This window comes from Neoarius graeffei, chromosome 16, assembly GCF_027579695.1.
Source record: "Neoarius graeffei isolate fNeoGra1 chromosome 16, fNeoGra1.pri, whole genome shotgun sequence".
Classification (NCBI taxonomy): Eukaryota; Metazoa; Chordata; class Actinopteri; order Siluriformes; family Ariidae; genus Neoarius; species Neoarius graeffei.
Window position 1 is genome coordinate 38,410,145 of NC_083584.1, and position 27,806 is coordinate 38,437,950.

At 38.8% G+C, this 27,806-nt stretch overlaps 1 protein-coding gene across 2 annotated transcripts; it reads left to right on the top strand.

The window, feature by feature from the left end:
- The first annotated feature begins 733 nt into the window (after positions 1-733).
- Positions 734-26,508, top strand: yrk (Yes-related kinase). Of its 2 annotated transcripts, none has more exons than XM_060942923.1 (13): positions 734-875; positions 9,108-9,143; positions 9,443-9,771; positions 10,583-10,685; positions 11,565-11,663; positions 12,170-12,273; positions 12,385-12,534; positions 19,558-19,722; positions 21,874-22,053; positions 22,137-22,213; positions 22,650-22,803; positions 23,047-23,178; positions 25,302-26,508. In XM_060942923.1, the coding sequence occupies exons 3-13, from the start codon at positions 9,519-9,521 to the stop codon at positions 25,508-25,510; spliced, it is 1,626 nt and encodes a 541-aa protein (XP_060798906.1). In that variant the 5' UTR covers positions 734-875; positions 9,108-9,143; positions 9,443-9,518; the 3' UTR covers positions 25,511-26,508. The 2 variants fall into 2 exon arrangements, with proteins under 2 accessions (XP_060798906.1, XP_060798907.1); XM_060942924.1 differs by lacking the exon at positions 19,558-19,722 and adding an exon at positions 19,976-20,131.
- Positions 26,509-27,806: the final 1,298 nt, after the last annotated feature.

Sequence of the window (27,806 nt, forward strand, 5' to 3'; positions counted from 1 at the left end):
CACACCCACCCTTGATTAAAGGGTGGGTGTGTCAATTGATTGAATAAGCCAAATCAGGTGTGCTGCTGCATGGCTGGAATGAAAACCTGCAGCCACACGGCCCTTTATGGATCAGTTTGGACACCCCTGCTTTAAACTAATCAGAAATGCACTCTATACATTGCTAATGTGGTAAATGACTATTCTAGCTGCAAATGTCTGGTTTTTGGTGCAATATCTCCATAGGTGTATAGAGGCCCATTTCCAGCAACTCTCACTCCAGTGTTCTAATGGTACAATGTGTTTGCTCATTGCCTCAGAAGGCTAATGGATGATTAGAAAACCCTCATGTTAGCACAGCTGAAAACAGTTGAGCTCTTTAGAGAAGCTATAAAACTGACCTTCCTTTGAGCAGATTGAGTTTCTGGAGCATCACATTTGTGGGGTCGATTAAATGCTCAGAATGGCCAGAAAAATGTCTTGACTATATTTTCTATTCATTTTACAACTTATGGTGGTAAATAAAAGTGTGACTTTTCATGGAAAACACAAAATTGTCTGGGTGACCCCAAACTTTTGAACGGTAGTGTACATGATTGTACTGTTTTCATGCATGTTGACGCACCGAGTCTTTCGTGGACTTGTTTGGATGGGTGGGTGGGTGGATGGATGGTGTGCTGACTTAAACGGGTGTGTGTGTGTTTTAAGGGGTGGGGAATGATGAGAGAAGTCCGCCTCCTGCACGCGCTGGACAGGAGCGCGCACAGACTTCAGCCTTTTCCGGATACAGCACGAGCGCGTCTGCGGTCAGACCTGGCGACTTTCCTTCGAGTCGAAAAGCGGAAAAGCGAATTGCCTTGTGTGTGTGTCGTGTCTGGGTCAGGAGGTTCGCTCAGGTGAGTGTCAGAGGCTGTGTTTTTCTCTCTTTATTGGGTGTTTGTTTCAAAGCGAATAAAGAAAATCGACTTTATTCAGCGGGTGCGCGCGCGTCCCAGACACTGGGACCGAGACACGGACTCAGACCCGATTGGTTCCCTGTTGGACAGACTGTATACATCATTACTTTATTTCAGCCACTGCGTTGTGCACTTACAGGGTGTAGTCCTTTTGGTATTCGGTATACTTTTGACACAGGACTAGGTTTAACTGTTGTGCACTGGATTAGGCTAAAAGTTGATGGGCTTGCTGAGTTGCTGAGTATCACTTCCCTGTTGCTTTGCGGATATAGTTTCACTGTGGTATGATATTTGCCTGTGAGAAAGCATTCGACTGTTAAGCATGTTGGTGAATGCAGAGTTTACTGCTGGACTCTTCTTACAGGTTTAGATGTAACTCCCCCTTGCCTCCTGTTACTTTCATTCTGATGCAGTATCTATGGGCTGTGTGTGGGTGTGTGAGACACATCTGTGTTCCTTTATTCCGGATGTGGATGACCCATACCCTCAGTTCTCGGTTTTTGAAACCATGTTTGATGGTACAGAATGTCTGTCTTCTTTCGACCTATATCCGACTACTTGTTATTGGAAGTAGCTGACCTGAAGTACTTGTTCTTTATCACCCTGGCGGAAAAAAAATATTGTATTTAAAGTATATTCATATTTTCAATAGTATATTGAAAATGTACTTGCACAAATTGTACTTTTTGTAAATATATAAAAAGTATACTAACATCACGCTTTCACGCTAACACTTTTAACACACTTTAAAATAATTATACTATATTACACTTTATAGAAATATATTATACTCGAATATACTTTAAGTGAAAGTTATGTGTAATTTCTAAAGTGTACTGATTTTTAAGGTACTTGTACTACAAACAAAGTACTAATTAAGCATATATTAGTACATATAAAGTCATATACTTAAAGTATACAAAATATACTTTAAGTTGTTCCACTTTAGCACATAAAAGTACACTAAATACACTTCAAGTTGCACTTTTCTACAATTTAATTACAATTAAAATATAGTTAGTACAAAATTAGTTGTTCCAAAATAGCATGCCTCAAGTTAACTAATCATAAACACTTGAAGTATATTGATTAGTGTGGCTTCAAGTACACAACAGTATGCTAAATTTTAGTACACTTAGCACATTTATTTTTCACCAGGGCATGCAGGACTTCCACTTTTATAGTAATTTGCATTAAAAGCTATTTGTTCATCCATCCATTAAATCATACATTTGTCTATTCACTGTAAAAAAAAAAAAAGATTTGTTGTTTTAACTTAAAGTTAGTACCCGGGCTGCCTTAAAATTTTGAGTTCATTGAAATTAATATAGTAAGTTAACACAACGAGGTGAACAATTTAACTTGCTATATGAATTTCAATGAACTCAAAATTTTAAGGCAGCCCAGGTACTAGCTTTAAGTTAAAACAACCAATCATTTTTTACAGTGGTACGTCGATAAACTGCACTGTTCACATGTACTGTATGTTCACACACACACACACACACACACACACACACACACAATGTTAAGTAAGCCACTGGGAAACTATCATCTAAAACCACTACATGTGCTTTGATGAGAATAATGAAATATTGGGTAATGTTAATAACCTTTGGCGGAAAACAGAATGGAATGTTACTGGAACCAGATTAGGCCAGGTTCATCATTTCCTGTTCTTTTACGAGGTCACTTCCTGCCTATAGCCTCTTGGCGCAATGGGAGGAAGTGGGCCCGGCCCTATGTCTTTTCCCTGAAATGGGGAAATGTCCAAACACAAGCAAGTGTGAACTGACCTATGCAATGTAGGCCCACTGAAAATGGTTCCAGTATGAATATTACAGCATCAAGATCTCATATCTGGACCTTATCATGATGATGAAATTTCCGCAGGTTTCCCTGACAATTCATGGTTTCTAGTCAATTACAGTACAGACCAATACTGAACATGTTTTTCTTTCAGTCTTGAATCTGCTATAGACTTTGAACCGGCCTTGTATTTCAAGGTTTCATTCGGTGAGCTTCAATAGGATTTGGAATTAGGGTGAGGGAACAGGGACGTTTTGTGTTAAATGTAAGAAAATGGTTTCAACATGATGCTTATATATATTTTTGTGCGTTTCAGAACACTCGTTTGCTAATTCGTTATATAAATCTACAGTTTCATATAGAACAAGGAAGTTGTTTAATTTGTAACACTTTGCTATTGGACCAACACAGTTGCATCACATACTTTATTGGTTTTGGTGGTTCTTGTCCAAGCAGTACTAGAGCACAGTATATATGTACTTGTGTAGCAGTTGTTTTTTTCACACGTCTGATGTGTTGTTTGTTATACTGTAGGAAATGCTTAAAATGTCATGTGAAGATGCGGAACAAATAGAAACTATTCCAATTCTGGCCTTTTTTATAAACTTGTACACTAGTGTAAAATTGTGACTTTGATTAACACAATTAATTTTGCAGCCCTGTTGTGTGCATGTATGTGTTCATGTATGAATACTGCAGAATGACTGCTCACTTCCCTGTATCCTATCATTCAAGCTCCACTCACACAAGTCTTCCTGTTAGGGGGAGGGAACTTCCTGTCCCAGAGGGGGAGAGAGAGAATGGAAGGGGAGAGGCAAGGGGTACAGGGCAGACAGGAAAAGTGTGAGGGGGGAAAAAAGTGCAAAAAAACTTAGAATGTGTATTGAGTCAGGTGAAGGAGAAAAAAGTTTTCATTGCAGTTATGCTCGGTCCAAATAATCCAGTTATGCACATATATGCACATATATCATTGAACATAATTCATTTCATGGTATTGTTCCAGGATTTGTTGCATTTCCGGTATTTTGTCGCAGGAAGGGGTGAAAGGAAGAAAACAGCAAGAGAGCGAGGAGTGGTGCAAGGAAGCTGGAGAGAGGAATCAGAGTGCCAAAAATGCAAGAATGTAGGCTAAGATGTAAACATCTGTTCTCATAATGATTCACACACTTAAAAGAGGTGTGTGAGCATATGTCCAAAATCCACAGGGAGAATCCTTATCTAGTGGAGACTGGACAGGAAAGGGTGTGACCGTGAGAAATTTGTTGCTGTTTGTGACTTTTTGTGAGGAAAAAATTCATCACCTGCAACCCCCTGTCCTTTTCCACCTGTGTCCTTTTCCACTCTGTATTATCCGAATTTCCTTTTTTTCCAGGAGTATTTGGGTATAAACAATTACCACTTTTTATCCTTTCTTAATTTGCAACTGAATTGTAACACACTAATTAGGGCTGAAATGGGATTAAAAGTCATGATAATGTCGGAAAATTCCCTATCATGAGAATTGCCTCGCTCTATAACAATTTTATCACAATATATTTTTCTAGATATAACTTAGAAATGCAGAGAATAGTAGATAAATATCAGGAGTCCTCATAGCCTAGTATGTAGGCATATTGTAGCATTATCATTATAGTAAGCCACTGTTTTAGATTTGGCCTGTATTTACACTATAGTATACCTTTACCTATCTCTACAAAAAAACAACACACACACATGTATAGGGTTAGTCAAAATTATGTTAATACTCATGGATTATTTTTCTCCTGCAGACAGATGTACACCATGGGTGACAGATTAAATGGTGCTATTGCTCGCTGGTTTTTGTATGTTGAACATGATGGTGAACAGGTTGAGACCGTCCTGTAAATCATCTTGCACATATGATGTATGTTTTGTGAATAAATGGTTTCTACCATTTAAGTGTTAACATAATTTTGACTAACCATCTCCATCCATCCATCCATCCATCCATCCATCCACCTACCTACCTACCTACCTACCGTATCTATCTAATAATTTGTGTGTGTGTTTTGAGGAATGACTGGCAGTAGAATTAGTACTAGAGCAACAACATACATGTGCAACGTTAGCTTGTGGGTGTGAGGAACTGGAATGTCTGCTACATAAAAGAAGTTTGGAAACTTTGTTAGACGTTATACCAGGTCCACATATCTGCTTTTAACTACTGCTATGGGGCCCGAGTATAATGTCTAACAAAGTTTCTTGATATAAGATAGTGACCAACTTGCCAGTGGGAAATAACAGATTTGACATTACCTCCACCTGATGCATTATTTTATTACATTGGAACACTTCACTGAGCGTTATATCTTACATATTTCTACCTATATACCTCAGAATAATTTTTAAAGTTCAAACTTTAATAGAACTGTATGGCAAGCTGAACTGTTAGACTGTAGAGACATATAATATTCCTATCAAATTTGAATAAATGAGGAACCATAGAAGGTAATCGTTCTTGTTCTGCCCTCTTAAAAGGGCCAGACATTATCTCATGCAAATACTGCCCTAAAATTCTGACTACACATGCAGCCTCTTGCCAAGTGGAATGCAGGGAGACTGAATATAGTGGTATATAATTGATTATTGGTTGATACAGTACATACCATTCAGAATAATGGGTTTCAGGATGTCATTCTATTTGCTTAAAACTTTCAGTTAATTCAGGACAACATTAACTGCCCTGTTACAAGAGCTTGATGTGAGGAGAGATGCAAGAATACAGCCACTCTCCTCTCCATCCTGTTTGAACACACACACACACATACACATATATATATATATATATATATATATATATATATATATATATATATATATATATATATATATATATAAAAACAGTGAATTAATAATCATCACTTGTTATACCCTTATTGTAAGAAATGTTACAATAAGGGTATAACAAGTGATTATTAATTCATTTTAATAAGAATTAACTCATTAAATGATTTATAATCTGGATTACTCTAAGAATTAATTATGCTATTACACAGTTATTAGGATATCACATTAGGCTAGTTAGATGTTATGAGGTTTTCCGTGTAGAAAGATGTTTGTAAATTCCAGTATTTTGGTTCCTGATGGTAAATGCTGACTATTAGCACTACGATGACACGCGCGCGTGCGCGCACACACACGCACGCACAGTCTTTCATGCTTTGAGAAACTGGCTAGATAAATACAAATGTCGCAAGGCAGATAATTTATGGCTGTTTTTCACCCCTTTAGTGTAAGACACTGAATTTGCATGTATGTGCCAGTCGCATGTGAAATTTAAAAAGGAACTTTAGAAATAAATTCTTCTTGTTCCTCTTTTTATGGCTGCTAGGTACTAGAGATTAGTTCTGTTAGAAATTAGAGGTTTACTAGGAATTATACACAATTGTAATAACTGTACTTAATCAACTATTTAACTAACTGATTGATTGATTAGTTGTTTGGTTGGTTGGTTGACTGATAAACGAATAATGAATTTATTCAAAGGTCACCCAGTGACTTTTGTTTGTAGTTTATAGAATAAGCAACCCGTTTGGAAATGTACAAATATGAATTGCAATTAAGCTAGTGAGTAAAAGTCCAAACATTAAGACACTACAAAAGTTTTGTCCGACTTTTGCTATATTCCTAAATTCTACTGTATGTTGGATTACTCATTAATATAGCACTGAACATTGCTGACAAGTGGTGAGTGAGAAAATAAAGTTTTTGCTCCTTTGGTTTTTGGAGCTAACAGTGAAACCTGACTGATAGAGGATACCATTTAGATTAGATAAAACTTTATTGATCCCTTTGGGAGGGTTCCCTCAGGGAAATTAAGATTCCAGCAGCATCATTACAGATAAACAGAGAAAAGAAATAGAGAAAACTTCTAGAAAAAATTAAAATAAATTAAGTATTTAACTTGGTTCAATATTGTTTTGACTATTAAACACCAGTGTAACTGCCCTAGGAATGCTGTTCTGAGATAACAGTGGCAGACAAGCACTTTTTATAGGAGTGAAAATACAGCATGAACCAACAAATTAATACCAGAATCACTAAAGACATCAGATAGTTCAATATAAACATGCGTTAAATGTTTCAGGGTGATTTTCACACTGTCTAGTTCATTTCCACTTCCCACTGCTTGTGTGTAAGGTCCAACTATAGACACATTATTTCAACTAATTTAACCTTAAATACCTCAAATAAATAAAAAAAAAAGTTTCCATGATAATTAGCTTTTAGCTGTTAGCTTTAAGCACAGTTCACCTGCTTTAATCGTTTGTGTTTGACACATGCTCCAAAATAACCTTTCACATATTACTCTGCGCAGTTTTAAATAGAAAGTTCTTAATATTCTCATAATTTGAAAGTGGCTTTTGTGGTTCACCCTCACCTGTGAGTTCCTCACTGAAGCACTGATGTCATGAAGTATGACAAAAATAATGATGATAAATACTTAATGCAGAAATAAGTTATAATTATATTTGCAATATTGGATGAAAACTCCTGAAGCCTTGTTAGAATTATGCAAATGAGATATAGTCAGCCTGGACGCCACTCAGACTTCTTCATTGCTATCACATACATATTTAATTAACATCTAGAACATTAAAAAGTGTAGTTATTCTGTGTAAGCATCGGTTTCGGATGAGATGAGACAAACATGTTTAATACACTTAAGTTGCAGCTTTCTTTTTCTTGTTTGTATTTTGTACTCAGGAATCTCAGAGGGGAGCTTTAGATTTATGTAATATGTATCGTGATATTATCATGATAACTGTATTATACAGTTTGTAAAAGGGGGAGCTGGTCATAATTTCTGTCATATTCAGGATTATGTATATCATTGAGCATTCTTCATTCTGCAAGCATTGTCCAAGTTGTCAAATTTGGATGTGTAAGATAAAAATAAAAAAAAACATCTATACATTAACACTATCCAGCCATTTAGGTTGGAAACCACCTTTAAAAAAATGTTTTTTGTAGTATTTTAGACTATGGCGGCACGGTGGTGTAGTGGTTAGCGCTGTCGCCTCACAGCAAGAAGGTCTGGGTTCGAGCCCTGTGGCCGGCGAGGGCCTTTCTGTGCGGAGTTTGCATGTTCTCCCCGTGTCTGTGTGGGTTTCCTCCGGGTGCTCCGGTTTCTCCCACAGTCCAAAGACATGCAGGTTAGGTTAACTGGTGACTCTAAATTGACCGTAGGTGTGAATGTGAGTGTGAATGGTTGTCTGTGTCTATGTGTCAGCCCTGTGATGACCTGGCGACTTGTCCAGGGTGTACTCCGCCTTTCGCCCGTAGTCAGCTGGGATAGGCTCCAGCTTGCCTGCGACCCTGTAGAACAGGATAAAGCGGCTAGAGATAATGAGATGAGATTTTAGACTACATGCAAGACAATTATCTGTTTGTAATATCATTTTCAGAAGGTGGCAGGAAGCTACAAGTGGCTGACTTATATATTTATTTGTTAAAATGTCACGAGGTATAGTTCAATACCAGAGTGCAGAGACTAAGAACGAAACTCAGACAATAGGTTGATCATTACCTTACTTCCTAAGATGAGCACAAAACACAAACACAAAACTTTAAATGAAGTACAAGATGTATATGCTTTGTTTTGTAGTGGTAGATTAAGGATAAGAACATTAGTGAAGTAACTCGTTAGCAATAATGGGGGGCCACAAGTCCTGCTCTAAAAGCTGTTCAGAACGAAACAGAAATATCTAGTGGTTTCACTGACTGTAACTTTTTAATGGTGTTTTATACAAAAACAGAATACACATTCTTATATGCCTACTCTATTCTGCAATATTAATTATCATTTAGATATGTATGATTCAGTTCAACATGTCCTGGATTTTAACATGCACCAAGAAACTAGAAGAAAATGTACAACATTCTTTTTATACAACAAGATCTTTCACATCCTCCGCTGCTAATTCTGATGCTGTACATAAGCTGGAACTGTGTTTCTCACACTCTGCTGTGGTGTGAGATAAATGTGGTGATAGCGTGTCTAGTTTGGTGTCTTTTAAAATCAGAAGCAGCCACCTCTCTTTCAGCTCTCTGAAATGCATAGTCTCTCTCTCTACAGGAAACAGGGGGAGGTTTTAGAGAGTCGGACAGGAAGCACTGACATCCTGTTTCTCCAGTGATGGTCAGTCAGATAGTGATGCTCGACCAAACTGAGAAAAAGATCTATATGCTGTATATCTGAAAGCGGAATGCCGTGTTAGAAAAAAAGCAACTTCCTATTTCTCTTACTGGAGAGAAAAAGAGGAAGTCAGAAACCATAAAGTCAGAAACTGTAACTCTCTTTCGCTTTCTCTCACTAATTGTATTTCTTTCTTTCTGTAGGGAGATGTGTGGGTGAACAGATGATTTGAGAATCTGGTAAGATGCTGATTGACTTATTTATACATCACAATGGTAAATTGCTAAAGCTACTAGGATTCAGAAATGTTAATGTATAGCTAATTATCACAAACAACTGTTTATCCTTTCAAGCTCCCATTCCACCTTGAAAGGTTTTGTTCCCTCCACACTATTGAGTGAAATACTGTATTGCAAAACAATCAGTGACACAGGACAGCAAAGTACAGTTGAAACAGGCTCCACCATGTTGCTAAAGGCTACTGGACTTTAGTGTCTTCCACTTTAATGTGTTGCATCTGCAATTATTTCTTCCTTAGGTCTGCTCTCTTGTCTCTTGAGCAGAAGCTCTGTTTCCAGGGTGATGAGCGATATTCTGTGAAAATCCAGATTAGTATGGGCTGTGCTTGCTGTAAGCAGAGGAAGACCTCCAAAGCATCCACTGTGTCATTTGATGACACATGTGGTGCAGTGGGTGTGGCTCAGGTGACGGACAGCTCACGTTACATTGCAGACCCAACCCAGAACTCAGGGGCTGGCCTCATCCCAAATTTCAATGATTTCCCCAGCACAATCTCTAGCTCTAGCGCTTTTCCACCATCCAGCTTCCCCTCCAACCCTAGCCAACCATGGTCTACTACCATCACAGGTCTGTGTATCTCTGTGTGTGTCTCTGTGTGTGTGTACTTGTACTTGCTACATATTGAGGACCAGAATACTTTTTTTTTTTTTTTTTAAACCAACAGAGGTAGGACATTCTTAGGAAGTGAGGACATTTTGGCTGATCCTCACTTCTTCAGAGAGCTGTTTGAGGGTTAAGACTTAGTTTTAGGGTTCAGGATAGAACCAGAAACATGGAAAGAGGTTCCGCAGCATTTGGTGCAGGACCACCAGGTTCTGTCATAGCTTTTCCCCCCAGGTCATTAGACTGCTGAACTCCAAATCCAAATTCTAAATCAAACTGAACTCTAACTTCCATTTATATTTGAACAATTCCTAATTCCACAGGTCACTTTGTACTATTGCACTTTATAATATTTTTGCTGTTGTATATTTTAATATACTTTTATATTTAATTCTGTGCTGAGACAAATTGCAATGAAATTTCGTTCTGTGTACACTTGTTGCATATTGAATGAAAATAAAGTATCTATCTATCTATCTATCTATCTATCTATCTATCTATCTATCTATCTATCTATCTATCTATCTATCTATCTATCTACTTTAGGGTAAGGGTTGGGGTTAAGCATTTAGTTGTGATGGTTAGGGTAAGGGGCTAGGGAATGCATTGTATCAATAAGTGTCCCCACAAAGATAGAAGTACAAGTGTGTGTGTGTGTGTGTGTGTTGTTATAGTAGAAGGTAGTGCAGAAATTAAGACTGATCGCACAATCCAATTTACCCTATTGCTAATCCAGTATGCATATGTATGGATGTTTGTGGTTGCCTGACTACAGGAGGAGGGGTGACACTGTTTATAGCATTATATGATTATGATGCCCGGACAGAGGATGACCTGAGCTTTCAGAAGGGAGAAAAGTTCCACATTATCAATAACACGTGAGTAAACTTGAGAAAACACTAGTTATGTATATAACTGGTTCAGTGAAAGTGCTATGTACATTAACTATCATCTGAATACTGTACCTTCTTTTGCACATACGCATGAGACGTGCAACAAAGTCAGGAAGTGACCACATGGCATACTATTTGAGATAAATACTATTCTCATACAGCCATTGTTTCCTTCGAACCTGAATGACAATGACTTTTCATTGTGTTCATAGAACACTCTGAGTATTACATGGTAACATATGCCATGACGTCAGGAGTGCCTGGCACACCTTAATGCTGACTGGAAAGTCGAAATTGTACCATGGCGCATGTACTGAGTATAGCAAGGTTCCTCTTAATGAAACACTGATTAGCTATAGCTTTGACTGTAGTTACAAGCTATTACACATGTAGCTGCAAAATGCATATGAAGTCTGACATGTGTATGATTCTTCTTCTCTGAAGAAGAAGAAAAGGAGTGATTACTATTGATAATGGCATTTATATCAGATACTGCATCATATGGTCAGTTTGTGACTTTGTTAAAGGTCTTAGCATGCGTCTGCATGCACACAAGAAGGTATCAAAGTGATTCTCATCGCCCCGAGTGGTTAGCAGAAGAAGAAAGCTTTTATTTGTCACGTATACATTACATTACACCTTTGGAGCAGATAGATTTAAAGACCTTGCTCAAGGGCTTGACAGTGAGCTTGGTGGTGTTGTGGCTTGAACTTTTCTGATGAGTAAACCAGCACCTGCATCACTGAACCGCTCTGAGTTAAATAGAATTATTCTTGTTAGACAGGTTGAAGCCATGCAGCATTAAGAGTGCAGCTCTGTGGTTATGAAATTACCAATGTAGCACCTGGTCTTTTGCTTTCTCAGTGAAGGTGATTGGTGGGAAGCACGCTCTCTGGACACAGGGAAGTCTGGATACATTCCTAGTAACTATGTGGCCCCTGTGGATTCCATACAGGCTGAGGAGTGAGTAACACACAGAGTATATAATACAAGCTTGTTAATCTCTACCTTGTAGACTACAGTCATATAAAAATGTATTATACACTTAGTTGCCAGTTTATTAGATACAGAACTTATAGCTGCATCCATTGGTCATTTTATCAAGTACTAGTATCAAGCAAACATACTGGTGACATTTATAGGTATAAGATACTGATTTTAGCCCATCTGTGGCTATTCAGCACATTTCTAGGCCACTTTCACAAATGGAAAGAGAACACTACAGAGCCAGATATTATTTTGGATGGCACAGCCATGACACTGACATGGTAGTAGCATGGTTTCCAAACTTTGTTAATCCAAAGAACAACCATTTTCAAGTGACAACATTACAAGCGACTTTTAAAAAAATCCCAGCAACCCTGCTCCATCAGATGCACCCTGACCAGTGTAACACATGCTACTATGCAACTACTATGTCAGTGTCATGGCTATCATTGGTACTATATTTAGCAAATGTGGTTTTGTAGGTGGTATTTTGGGAAGATGGGCCGTAAGGATGCAGAACGGCAACTCTTGGGCCAGAACAACCCTAGAGGGACCTTCTTAATAAGAGAAAGTGAGACTACTAAAGGTAAGGGACATCTCTCACTTCTATTATCTTTCACTCTTGTTCTCAATACTTATTCCAAATGGTATATATTTATTGTATTTTATTCTCTCTGGCCTTTTCTCTGTCCCTCAGGCGCATACTCTCTGTCTATCAGAGACTGGGATGAGGCAAAGGGCGACCATGTAAAGCATTATAAAATCAGGAAGCTTGATAATGGTGGATATTACATCACAACCCGAAGCCAGTTTGAAACTGTTCAACAACTGGTGCAACATTATTCAGGTCAGCTGAAATAGTTCTTCCTGTACACATGCACACGGAAGCACACTCAGTGGTGCTAATGTTCTGTGGTAGTGCTTGCAGATGTTACTACAGATTGTTATATATTTGCTGTATGTGAATTGCTTTTTAAATACTGTCTGAGAGTTGATAGTCATTATTGATGACCTGATAAACTGTAGACTGTGACCACATGACGTACTATTTGATAATGTTTGTAGGTTTGTGTATAAAAATTAACTAAATACTTCATTAGGAACAGCTGTAAATTGTCATCACATTATTCATTACGTTATCCAATCAGCTAGTCATGTGGTAGCAATGCAATGCATAAAATGTGCAGGTATGTGCAAAACACTGAACTGGACAAAAATGTGAGCTCAGGCTGGCATGGTAGTGCAGTGGTTAGCACTTCTGCCTCACAGCAAGAAGATTACGGGTTCGAACCTCACAGCCTTTCTGTACAGAGTTTACATATTCTCCCTGTGCTTGCGTGGGTTTTCTCTGGGTGCTCCAGTTTCCTCCTGCAGTCCAAAGATATGCAGATCAAGTCAGCCGGCTACTCTAATTTCCCCATAGTGTGAGCTTGATTGGTTGTCCGTCTCTGTAGTCCTGCAATAGATTGGCAGCCTGTCCAGGGTGTACCTCATCTCTTGCCCGAAGTCCTGGATTGATCTGGATGGATAACCGATATAGAAGGATGTAATCTAAATGGTTGTGGACAGTGTTGGGAAAGTTCACTTTCTACATGAACTAGTTCAATGTTCAGTTCACAAATTTTAAAATGAACTAGTTCAGTTCACAGTTCATAATTCAAAATTTTGAACTAAGTTCACAGTTCCAAAAATGAACTAGTTCATATATAGTATTTTTAAGTTTGTTTCTTAGACAAGGATTTTAAGATCCTTGATTTTAAGTGCAGTGGTTAGCACTGCACTTAAGTTCGTTGTCTAAGAAACAAACTTAAAAATACTTAAACAGTTAGACATAATGAACTTCCACTACATATGAACTAGTTCATAGTTTTTTTTTTCAATATGTTGCTGCGAGCTATTATTTTTCAAAATTATTGCCACAGCCCATATAGAACCACAGACAGCAATTATTTTTATCAGTTTTAACACTGAAACTATACGTCAGATTTCATCTTCGTATCCAATTTTGAAATCCTTATCCAACCAGGGTTTACATTAGCATTGAGGGGACAGCCCTCAGAATAGAGATCTTGCAGTCACGTGACCGGAAAGTTAACAGCCGCCATCTTGTCAGTAAAAAACACAGCTGAATACTGCTGCACTCGTGTACAGAATGGATCAATTTCAACCGACGGACTACACGGCTCATTTTTCTAATGAACAGATAACTAGATATATGTCTAAAATAAACGATCTACAGATTAGTGACCCTTATGGCTTAGTTTTCACGACCGTGTCAGTGGATGTTGAACTGCCAGAGGTGGAATACCCAGACTTGTATAATTACCTCATCAACTTTCCCTTGCTGTTCAGTGGTGAAGCACTGCGTGCTTATAAATCTCTGGACAGTTATCTTTACAGAAATTCAGGATTTGTCAGCGACTCAGATGTGGCATCTTGTAAACAAGAAAATAACAATCCTCATTGGACGGGTAAGTCACTTAAGTGTTGAGTATAGCACTGACCAGCCGATTATAGAATAGAATAAGGTAATTCCAGCTGTAATTCCAAATCGTCCATCTTGTTTACCATGGATCTGGCGTTGGAGAGGTAGAGGCTTAGCAGTGGAGATTTGAGTGGCTGTTTTCTGAGCTTAGTCAACAGGCCGGCTCTGCCTGCAGCCTCTCTTTTGCTTCCGCTCCCGACGCCGCCTCCTTCGCCTGCCAGACCCAATAACAATCCACGGAGACCCCGCTGGTCTCGCTATCTCGTCCAGAATGTTGTGCATGCGATGGAAATCGCTACAAACCGTCATTTTCTGCTGGAAACCAATGTCCAGTAAGTCCATACGGTTGTAGTGGATATTGAAGTTCGGTACAGACAAACAACATGCAAAAATACACACAAAAAAACATAAACGTGCACAGGTAGGGAGAGCTTGTAGCCGCAGCCGTTGTAGTTTTATTGTATATAGTAGGGTTTTCCAGAAGAAAAGGTAGAAGCAGAAGTAGAACCAGAAGTAGAAGGCGGAAATATGGCGTTTGACTGAGAAGATGGCGTCTGTCACAATCTGGATCGGCTGTGACGTCACATGCAAGTGCTCCATACTGGCATTTCCCCATTGTTGCTTTAACACTTTGTTGCCGCCCATTCAGTCCACACTAGTAGCCAGCTGCAGCTTTCACCCCTACAGTATATTCTCAAAAACATGAGGGAAAACTTGCTGCTTGAATGGTCTTTTTTAATGAGGAATTATTAAAACAAAAACAGGACAGTAGTCCTTAAGGTGCAAATGTTTTTCCATTTTAATAATTTTCCAAACCTGGAAACAATTCACATCAAATTCCATTTCAGTCCATACTAAAAAGGAACCTAAAGAAAGCAATACTGGAGAAATATACCAGGCAGGTTCTACAAACAAATTACAACTTAAAATAGTAAAACCCTCAAGGAGACCATTCTAAACTGCAGTATACTGTTAACAACAAAGTCCAGAAGATGTGTTGACATAATTCTGTACTAACACAAACACAATCAGAGGTAGGAACCAGGCTGAGATAGGAAACAAAGGTTGTACCTTAAAATGCAATATTCAAAGTGCAAAACATTTAAGCATTATTTATCTTTGCATTAAGTCACTTTTCAATTTTTTGTGAATGTATTTTTTCCTTACTTGTTTGCCCAAAGGAAAAGAAAAGTTCTAGAACTTGGTAGGGTTGGGCGGTATTACGGTAAGAAGGTATCCCGAGGTATCCAAAAGTACCAACGGTATCGGTCTCATTACCGTCATTTTAAAAAAATATATAATATCTAAATAAATATGGAGTACATGAGGTCATAATATAAAATAATAAATTGAAGATCATCCCGAATAACTGTGTGATCGTATTTTCACTAATTCTATCAATTTCCTAAAGAAGTTCTCATCGCGTGCAGGATTGTTTATGTCGTTACTATGGCAACCCTGCGTGACATTTGGAGTCTGACAGAAAGCTTCGCAAGAGACTGAGACCGCGGTTGAAAGATGGCAAGTCAAGATAACGAGTTAGTGGCAAAAAAAAACAACAACATCGGCAGTGTGGCAGTATTTTGGTTTCAAACCAAACGAAAAGGGAGAGCCAGCAAACACAGATGAAGCTGTGTGTAAAGTATGTAAGAAGACGGTCACGGCGCGAGAGGGGAACACCTCCAATCTGAGTGTTTTGAGTAGGTTACATGAGTAACAACAAGGTAAAATAATATAACGTATGACATTTGGGATGTGGGTAATAAACGTTTGAAATGTCATCTACTGAAGAAACGGAAGAAAACATCGTAGCGTAAACTGTTAGGTTTCTGGTGGGAATTAGCAATGCGCTTGCTATCTTTGTTGGGTGTGTTAAACCGTATGGATTTAAGTGGAATAATTGTAAGGAGTTATGTGATCAAGACAACGTTTTAAGCAAGGTAAGGCCATTTGATTATTAATTTCCCCGCCATGGCATGACGTGGGCCCATATGATTTTTGCCTTGTGCAGCTATCACGCATTTGAATTAGGTTCGCCTCATTTGCGCTGAAGAATATGGTTTATCGCGCAGTCTAAACGGGGTGTTGGTTGATTCTTTTTCTTTTCTTTTTTTTTATTTCCCATGCTTGAAAGGGTATGATCCTGCTCATCGTGTACTTTTTTTTGATGGAGTAGGTGAAATAGTGCTGCAAATGGCGTTTCAACGCAGACATGTGTAAACGACAGTTGAATGCTATTTTCAAGATGAAGGAAGAGTTGCGTGATGCTTTGAAATATCTCTTAATCCATTCATCAATGCACAAAATTTGCTTTGCTGCTTAATCCATACCACAATGCACATAATTCGCTATGCTGCTTTTAAATAGTACATTTGAGCCATAGGCGCAGGTCTGGACAAGGTCCGCCGGTATAGGCGCACGTTACACAGTAGGCCGAAACAAAATATTATTTTTTTCTCGGTAATACCGTATACCCCGGGAAAACACAGACAGTTTAAAGGTATCAAAATTTGGATACCGCCCAACCCTAGAACTTGGGTCATAAAAGTGGAATATTCAGCCCAAATGAATAAGTAAAAACAAAACAATAACTTAAAAAGAGTCAGTCAAAGTCCAAGGCCATGGACAATGCTACTACTTTCTGTCCAGTGTGAGTGAAAATACCTTAACTGAATGAAGATCTGTCACTGGTTACAGTCCACATAAATAACTAAAAGAATAATAATAATCAATGAAAATTAAAAAAAAAAAAAAGTCCCAAAGTGTGCAGGGCCAAGGACAGTGTTACTTTCTGTCCGGCCTGAAAACCCCTTATCTGAGTGAAGATCCTCTGTCACTGGTCACAGTGGTCTCTCCCTGGTGGATCTGCTGTTTCTTGCTTCCTGTAAAAACAAGATATGCGCTGTTATTTTTATGCAGTTCACCTCTGCACACCAATATACTCCTCTCCATTGGCAATACATTGTACTTCTATAGCCCAATAAACAGGTCACAACAATATTTAATATACCTTCAAATATTTTTGTTGGCATTCAAGATCAGCTGCTTCTCAAAGTTGGCATCTCCCAGCCGGTTTCTCCTGGGCCTGAATGAGATGAAACAAGAAATTTTAACGTCATGATCATTGTGGCAAAAATGGTAACAGTAATCTGTATTAAAGGAATTGTGTACTAAGGCAATCACAATTACTATTAGCTGCATAAACATTAGAATAATATCACCAAGACAGAACTATGATTGAGGCTGGGTATTTACTGTACTTATTACCAAAGCATAGTAATTATGGAATATAATCACAGTTCATCCCTACCTGAATATTCGACCACCGATGCTGAAGAGCCTCTCTACAGGAGCGCTTGAGGGCAGTGCAGTGTTGTGTTTTATGGATAGCCTTTTGAACTTTGGAAACTGCATGTATTCATCAAACCCATCTGTGGTTGGGGCATCCAAATAGGTGTCCACTTCAGTGTTTCGAGAAACCTGAGGTTTTCTATTAAATCTGAAGAATGAAGTTGAAGGATCTTTCTTGTCACTTTCACCACTGGACTGGGCTTGACCTGAGTCTCTTGCAGCTGAGTCATCAGAGTTAAGGGTTTGAAATTCTCTTTTCAGCATCAATCTGCACTGCACACGTTTCTCCTCATCTTGGACTCAGTCTAGCTTGAATCTTGGCACCAGCATAGCGGAGAGTATGTGCTCCCTCTTCTCCAGAAGACCTTCCAGCCTCGTGCTTAGTGACTGCAAGATGCTCTTTATGAGGAGACGGCATGTAATGAGACCCTCTGCAGCAGTGGGCTTTATGCTCTCATCCAACAGGCCATTCTCATGACATTGCAGTTGCACAATGGTTGGAGCCAGGTAGCCAAGAAAGATGTTGTTCTCTGCTTGGAGGATGTTTAGTGCAAGTGCTAAAGGCATCATCCACAAACTTGTGTATGAAGTTGCTGCCGTCATTTGTTTTTGCCTCCATGCTTCACATTTTGATGACGCATGCGGCGGTGCGACTCTGTAGTGGCTGGTGTTTCCAGCTTGGGTGTTTTTTCTGCTACATATTAAGGCCTGTTTATGGTGTGTTTTAGGCGGGGTTTCGCCTGGAAGGCTGTATGGAAATCTGGCACTCTCTTGAACAAAGTTAAACTGTGAGAGAGCACCATTCACAAACGCCAGAATGAACGCGTTCACAATAACGCTCATCAAGCAGAAATACAGTACGTTCAGTTCACGTTCGCCCAAAATATGAACGAGTTCATGAACGATCGTTCATTGAACGCGTTCAGGCACAACACTGGTTGTGGATGCCAGATGAGCTGGTTTAAGTATTTCAGAAATTGCTGATCTCCTGGGGTTTTCACACACAACAGTCCCTAGAGTTTACACAACAGAACGATGGGAAAAATAAAAACATCCTGGGAGCCTATGATAAATACTGTAGGAGAATATCTAAACTGGTTCATGCCGATAGGAAGGCCACAGACATTGAAATAAACCATGGTGAACAGAAAAGCATCTCATATGAAACTTGGCAGTTGAAGACCAGATGGGGGTTTTCCAACCTTTGGCTGTCCTGTTTCTGTGAGCCTGTGCCCACTGTAGCCTAAGATTCCTGTTCTTGGATAACAGAAATGGAACCTGGCATGGTCCTTTCAGCTCAAACCAGTCTGGCCATTCACCTCAGACCTCTCTCATCAACAAGGGGTTACCACCTGTGGAACAGCCATTTTCTTATACAGTAATCAAGTGTATATTTACGGTTAACTCCAGATTTAGGAACTTGCGTGACTTGCAGATTTATTCCCCTGAAGTAACTTTATGGTAAAAATTATGACTTATGATTACTTAGGTCAGTTTCACTTTTTATACTTTTCCCAGCTTGTCTTCCTCCTTTGTCATGCTTGATGAACAGTTTGTTCTCTTTTAAAAGTATATATACTTCTGTTTTCGTTTCCTGCTTTCTCTTGATTTAATATACTGTATTTCTGTCATGTTTGATTTCAAGTCTGATCATAGTCAGACTCAGACATTAACACCCTGTGTGCATACACATGCAAATACACTCATTGAACAGGGTACAACCGTCAATACAAGTGTGAACTTCAAGCCATAGGTAAACCAAGGCCATATATCTGTCTGTCATGATACAACAGATCTGTTCTTTATTTGTGTTTGTATGTATCTATGCTAATTTGTGCTTCATTTAAGTGAGCATTTGTTGGTGATTGTATGTGTCTGTTTTAACAGCTTTCTGCTCTATGTAACTTGAATTCTGTATCCCTTGATGTTTGTTTTTCTGTGTATCTCTTCTGATTTTCTTTGTGTGTCATGAGTGTGTGTGTGTGCCTGTGTGTGTGCATAAATGTCCCTCTTTCTGTATGTCCTTCAACTCAGATCGTGCAGCAGGGCTTTGCTGCCGTTTGATGGGCAGCTGTAGGCGGGGTATGCCTAAACTAGCTGACCTGTCAGTGAAGACTAAGGATGTTTGGGAGATACCAAGGGAGTCACTTCAGCTAATTAAGAAACTGGGCAACGGGCAATTTGGTGAAGTGTGGATGGGTAGGAACCACACTGAACTGGAACAGGTTGAAGAGGGAGATTAAGGGCAACAAGCACAGATAGGATTCCAAGGTGTATTCTCATACTTTGCTCCAGTGTTAAGTGGCTAAGCTATGAGGATCACCTTAAGGCTGTGCAGTTGCCATTGTCTTTCTCTTATCCCTGTGTCTTTGCATGCTGCACCATTTCACTCTTTTTCCATCTCCACCCTTTTCCCTCTCCCTCTCTGTTTTTCTCTTACGCCCTCCCTCAGGTACTCATGATGGTTTATGTTACTACTTGACCACTTCATGTCCAAATTCCACACCTCAGACCCTTGGTTTGGGCAAAGATGCCTGGGAGATACCCCGGGACACCCTGCAGCTCAAGAGGAAGTTGGGTCAGGGTTGCTTTGGTGACGTCTGGATGGGTGAGATAGTTAACCCTAGGATCAGTGTCTGGAGCCAGTGTGTGTCTCCGCTAGCTTCAACACTTGCTGCCTATGTCTGGTGGAGGCTGTATCTGTGTCACATGCCTTGTCTTTGTATGCTTATACAGTCTCTTTCCATGTTAACTTAAGCATAGTGCCAATTACAAATGAATTCTGTGCTTTAAGCAAGGATGTCTTTTTTTTTTTTTTTTTGCACATCTGCAATGCATTGAGTACTTTTTTTTATATGAAATATACAATTCTGTGAGAAAAGCTGTAGACAACATAGACAATATGCTGCTTAGCAACCTATAGCAGAGTCTTTGTGTTTCACCATTTTATATGCATGTCTATTTATGTGATCCTCAAGTGATGAGCTCATTGTTCATTTTGTTTTCCAAGATACAAACAACATTAAAGCTCATAGGCAACAGTTTTCAATTTATGCACATTTGAAACTTTATGTTAAAAAACCCTCTGTAATTTTCTTCTGGTCCCAAAAAGTATTGTTAATAAGTAATAATTAAAATAAGTTAGCACGGATCGCGGCGAATTTCTGTTCGGCGATTTTCGTGACCACTCGGCGCATGACGTCATTCAAGACAAACAAACCGCTTGAGTTGAATCCACTTGCGTTTACTTGCATTGCCGTTCGGCTTGAGTGCAGACATGCGTTCAGGAATTTCCAAAGAAAAACCATGCCTTATTGTTGTGCAGTGAACTGTAACAACGGGACCGGTTCAGGAAGAAGTTTATACCTTTTTCCGAGAGAGGAGAAGAGGCAGAGAGGGTGGATTGTGCACGTGAAGCGAGAGGGTTGGAGAGTTCCTACTTCAAAATCGCTATCGCTTTCAGACATTTTACACAACCTCTCACGACCAAAGTCCGTACACGTGTGCTCGGTTCGCAGGTAAACACAGAGCTGCTCCCAGTCTGTTTGCCTTGAATGACGTCAACGATGACTGCCCCCTGGCGGTAAAAGTGAGATGTAAACAAACCTTCGGAACTTGCGCAAACTAGTATATTTTAACTGTTTTATTCAATTTAAGGGTGCAAATTAGACACCAGGAAGATTGAATTCGCTTTTTGGGTCATTCTTCTAGAAAATAAAGTTGATGTTCTACATTCCACCTCCGACCCTTGCCTATGACCTTTAATGTACTCTCAAAGTATGACAGTGGTCCTTAAGGTCAAGTGGTATACCTTGATGATGTTACTATTACAATTATGGACCTCTGACTAAAGGCACAAGAGACATGCCCTTGATGGTACATTTTTTTTTTTTTTTGTACCTTGAAGAACAAATATGAGCAATATATTTTCTCCAGTACTTTTGCAATGTAGGAAAGCAACGTAAATCCTGAGAGTTGCTTTTTTTGCCATTGTTCCCTCAAAGGCATAACAGTTGTCTTTATGGTCCTATGGTGTGCTTTAATGATGTATCTCTACAATTATGTGCATTCCCCTATAACTAAAAAATGTGCTCTTGAAGTTACCACCTTAGTGACAGATGTTTGTGCTTTAAACCCCCAGTTTAGTACCCTTTTCTGAAGCTCCATAGCTCCTGCTGATTCTCGTGCATCTGTCTGTCCATTCTGCCCGATGTTCTAATATAACCTTCTTTAACCACCATTCTAGTTATCTTTTGCACTTCATTCTTTTCTTCACTCTGCCTCTTAATTCATAAAACTTGCATCACTGTGTTTGTCACACTGTATCACACTGCCTCTGACTGTCTGTAGGGATGTGGAATGGCACTACTAAAGTGGCAGTGAAGACTCTGAAGCCAGGTACCATGTCTCCAGAAGCCTTCCTAGATGAAGCCCAGATCATGAAGAGACTCCGCCATGATAAACTGGTGCAGCTGTATGCTGTGGTGTCAGAAGAACCAATCTACATTATCACAGAGTTCATGAGTCAAGGTAAACATACACACACATAAACACACACAAAGAATGGCCACAACAGATGCTAATCTCATTCATACCTCTTAATTGTATTTCAGGAAGCCTTTTAGACTTCCTCAAAGATGGAGATGGCAGAAATCTGAAGCTGCCTCAACTTGTGGACATGGCTGCACAGGTTAAAACTTAAAACCCTATTACTTACATATTGTTATTGTACCAGGCCTGTAATCAGTAAAGATAGTATGGCCTGATTTTTAAACACATATATATGTGTTACGATATACTGTAGTCTAGCAGCAAAAGATACTTGCACCCATCTAACCCTGACTTGGCAAAAATATAAAAGCAAACATACATACAAATTGTATCTTTGAGGGTAATAAACAGCAGTCTGTTTAATTAACACACATTTAGCACAGTATGTAATGAAATGTTAAATAATGAGTGATCATGCATATATTTGTGTTGGTAATTAATAAATCATTAGCAAAAAACATTATTACTGCATTTCACCATTGTTGCTTTATTATTATTGATGTAGTGCCTTACTATTAAGTATGTTTTTGAGGTATTTGTTATTGATGGAAACATGATGTTTGTATTTCGAACAGATTGCAGCTGGGATGGCGTACATTGAGAGGATGAACTACATCCACAGAGACCTGAGAGCAGCCAACATCCTGGTGGGAGATAGCTTGGTGTGTAAGATTGCTGACTTTGGGCTGGCCAGACTCATCGAAGACAATGAATACACCGCCAGACAAGGTTGTTCAGTCCTCTCCTCTACAGACTCCACCTAACACTCTACTGTTCTCATTTCATTGTTTGCTTTTTTTTTTGCACTTGTTTTTCCTCTATTCTGTTCCACTCAACTTCCACTCTTTCGATTTGCTTTTACTTCTGATGAGATCAGTGTTCCTTTTCATACTTGTGTATTTCACTGCACTATTTTCTCAATTTGTTTGTATTTGTTGTTTTTAACTAATGCTATTATTTGATTTGTTACAGGAGCAAAATTTCCGATAAAGTGGACCGCCCCAGAGGCAGCGCTCTATGGCAAATTTACCATCAAATCAGATGTGTGGTCATTTGGCATCCTACTGACTGAACTCATTACAAAAGGCAGAGTGCCATACCCAGGTATATTCAGTGTGTATGCTTGTGATGGTGCATTTCAAATGGTTTAACTTGCTGTCTGATTCAGTCCAGTTCATTTTTGTCATTTCTTTGAGCCTTCTCATTTTATTTGCAAGCACCAGTTTGCAATAAATGTTGATCTTTGCAATATTTTATATTGACAGCAATAAACTTAAAGAGCTATGTGTACTAATGGTAAAATCTATGAATTGGAACCCTGTGGTTCCATAAAAGATTTCCTCTAAAAACTAAACAATTCCAAAATACTTTCAGTGGTTTCAAAAATGATATATGTGAGGTTAATAGAAGGGGTGAAGACATACAGTTAGGTCCATATATATTTGGACACTGACACAAATTTTTTTTACCTGTTTACTGAAACATATTCAAGTTATAGTTATATAATGGACATGGACATAAAGTTCAGCTTTCATTTGAGGGTATCCACATTAAAATTGGATGAAGGGTTTAGGAGTTTCAGCTCCTTAACATGTGCCACCCTTTTTTTAAAGGGACCAAAAGTAATTGGACAATTGACTCCGAGGCAATTTCATGGGCAGGTGTGGGAAATTCCTTCGTTATGTCATTCTCAATTAAGCAGATAAAAGGCCTGGAGTTGATTTGAGGTGTGGTGCTTGCATTTGGAAGATTTTGCTGTGAAGAAAACATGCGGTCAAAGGAGCTCTCCATGCAGGTGAAACAAGCCATCCTTAAGCTGCGAAAACAGAAAAAACCCATCCGAGAAATTGCTACAATATTAGGAGTGGCAGAATCTACAGTTTGGTACATCCTGAGAAAGAACGAAAGCACTGGTGAACTCATCAATGCAAAAAGACCTGGACACTCACAGAAGACAACAGTAGTGGATGATTGCAGAATAATTTCCATGGTGAAGAGAAACCCCTTCAGAACAACCAACCAAGTGAACAACACTCTCCAGGAGGTAGGCGTATCAATATCCAAATCTACCATAAAGAGAAGACTGCATGAAAGTAAATACAGAGGGTTCACTGCACGGTGCAAGCCACTCATAAGCCTCAAGAATAAAAAGGCTAGATTGGACTTTGCTAAAAAACATCTAAAAAAGCCAGCGCAGTTCTGGAAGAACATTCTTTGGACAGATGAAACCAAGATCAACCTTTACCAGAATGATGGAAAGAAAAAAGTATGGCAAAGGCGTGGTACAGCTCATGATCCAAAGCATACCACATCATCTGTAAAACACGGCGGAGGCAGTGTGATGGTTTGGGCATGCATGGCTGCCAGTGGCACTGGGTCACTAGTGTTCATTGATGATGTGACGCAGGACAGAAGCAGCCGGATGAATTCTGAGGTATCCAGAGACATACTGTGTGCTCAAATGCAGCCAAACTGATTGGTCGGCGTTTCATAATACAGATGGACAATGACCCAAAACATAAAGCCAAAGCAACCCAGGAGTTTATTAAAGCAAAGAAGTGGAATATTCTTGAATGACCAAGTCAGTCACCTGATCTCAACCCAATTGAGCATGCATTTCACTTGTTAAAGACTAAACTTCAGACAGAAAGGCCCACAAACAAACAGCGACTGAAAACCGCTGCAGTAAAGGCCTGGCAGAGCATTAAAAGGAGGAAAAACAGCGTCTGGTGATGTCCATGAGTTCAAGACTTCAGGCAGTCATTGCCAACAAAGGGTTTTCAACCAAGTATTAGAAATGAACATTTTATTCACAATTATTTAATTTGTCCAATTACTTTTGAGCCCCTGAAATGAAGGGATTGTGTTTAAAAAAAAAATGCTTTAGTTCCTCACATTTTTATGCAATCATTTTGTTCAACCCACTGAATTAAAGCTGAAAGTCTGAACTTCAACTGCATCTGAATTGTTTTGTTCAAAATTCATTATCGTAATGTACAGAACCAAAATTAGAAAAATGTTGTCTCTGCCCAAATATTTATGGACCTAACTGTAGCTTGTCAATGTTTTTGCAATTGTAATTAGCTCATAGAGAGCTCTAAAAATTACAAACTGCTCCTTTAAAATAATATTTAATTAGAAGAAATTGGCTGTTTTTTATTCAGTTATTCACAGTTGAGGCATTGTTATGCAAAATACTGTCATGATTTGTCTTTGTGTGTGTAAAGGGATGAATAACAGGGAGGTCCTGGAGCAAGTGGAGCGCGGTTATCGTATGCCATGTCCACAGGGCTGTCCAGCCTCTCTGCATGACTTAATGCTACAGTGTTGGAGGAAGGACGCAGACGAGCGCCACACCTTCGAGTACCTGCAGGGTTTCCTGGAGGACTATTTCACCGCCACTGAACCACAGTACCAGCCAGGAGAAGACCTGTGATGCAAGCTTGTGTAAAATGATTTGACTGCTCTTCCAGTGCATTTAATGGGTTTTAAAGGGATTTCCAAGTGAGGCCCTCATACTGAATCTTCAAATGAATGTATGTGGGATGATGTGCAAACCTTCTTCATAGAAAGTCTTTATTTTAAAGTGAACTAATTGTAAAGCAAAGAATTTCTCCTGAAGTATTACATCAAAAGCAATGACACATTTAAAAGCATATGAATACTGTGTAAGCTGAATTTGCACGGTGTTATTGTAATAAGGTGTTTTATTAGCAAAGACATCAGACAGGATTTTTACAGGACTTTGCACAGTCATGTTTTGGCCACAGTAAGTCTATAGGCCAGATCAAATAAACTATAGGGACATATCTTTATAATGTCTTTACCATTTCTTTAGACTGTGATTTTTTTTATTTTTTATTATCAGATATTTTATTGCTTTATCTTTAACCTCCTTATCTGAAGCTATATGATTTTTATAGCTTTAACAGCAGGGGTGAGCGTAGACCCTGAAGTAGTACTGCTGTACACTGCTGAAGCTTTGAGTGTGGTCTTGGGTCAGCACTGACATGTCATTAAGGTGTAGTGATTATTCAGTAGGTCAGGCACAACAGCTCTAATACAGTATCTGCTTTAGAAGGGAATTGTATCTATCTTTCATAATATTTTTATTTCACAATATACCACTGATTAAAAATAAGTGCCTATGAAATTGGTGCCTTTAAATACTGTCAGTGTTTTGTGCTTTGGATTTCTCCAGTCTCTAATGATTGACAGATTATTAGTGTATGTTGTGCATTTTGTATGCTGTTTCATGCAGTTTCATTCAACATATTTGTGTCTGAAGACTCCATTTCTCTCTCTCTCACACACACACACAGGGAGAGAGAGAGGAGCGTTTAATTATAATTGGTCAAGTATTATTGGCATCTGTGGTAAGATATGGTCACAGGATGGGAAAAGATCTTTGCCAATAAATGTTTCTCGACAAAATATTTGCTTTTTTCTTTCAGAATATTTGAATATTGTCCAGATTGTCCTTACATATATTTATACATGTCATTCAGACAGCAAAAAAATGTATACCTTTGTTAAAATGCAATCACAGAATCTTGTAGTAAGTAAATGATTCAACATATCACTCCAGATCCATACAAAATGTCTCACATACCAAAAACTGTCAGGCTTGTGTACTTAACTAAACTCCATTGAAAACACCTGGAATGAGCTGAAGAAACAGGTAAACCAAGAATCGGAGAAATTCAGAGATGTCCTTTGTGGAGAAATTGTCTCAGATCCATGAAATAAGAAAACTCAGTACCATGTCTAAATTCAATATTCTTTTTCCACATTATAAATTATTTACATCTTTTTGCCCTTGAGTGAGGCACCTAATCCCCAACTGCTCCCTGGGTGCTGTAGCATAGCTGCCCACTGCTCTGGATATGTGTGTGTGTTCACTGCTTCAGATGGGTTAAATGCAGACGACAAATTTCACTGTACTTGAGTGTACATGTGACAAATAAAGGCTTCTTCTTTGCATTACACTCGATCTTATTGTATGGAATGAATCAATATTAAGCATTTCATATGACACTGTGCATAACACCTACACTGTTGAGGTTGTCTGTTTCAACTTTCTTACAAATAGCACACTCAAGCCCTCTGACTTGAAATTCTACTAAAATTATTAATTAAAAGGAAATGTAATAATTAGCAATAGCCAAAACTATAGAAAGTTTTATTTTCAATGTTTTTAGATTCCTAAATTGAGTGAAGTTATACTCTATGGTATATTTATGAAGAACTTCATGACAGTTATGACAAATATGCTGCATGACATTTTAGTCATTGGCTGTTAACATATGAATAGAGCATTATCACACAAATGCTCTCAGATGTCCCTGAACACTTACAACAACAACAATAACAACAGCCCCCCCATGTTTACTACCCAATCACGAAATTATCCACAGCAGTAAAAGCAGTGTGATTATACAACACATGGTCATTTTTGGAGTTACTAAAACAAGCCACAAGATGGCAGTCAGAGATGAAATGCCAGATGGAGAACATACTGTATGTTTTCACATGATGTTTAACTTTTTATGTTTTATGTAAATATAGCCTGTAGTTAAAACATTTCCTCTGAAGATCTTGCTCATGTTAGAAGTGTAATGAATACTGCTGGGGACTGAAAATACGTCCAGTAAGATGAGGTAGCCTAGTACTCCTACTGCTTGCACAAGTATTTTCATTTCATATTACAGTTATACACACACACACACACA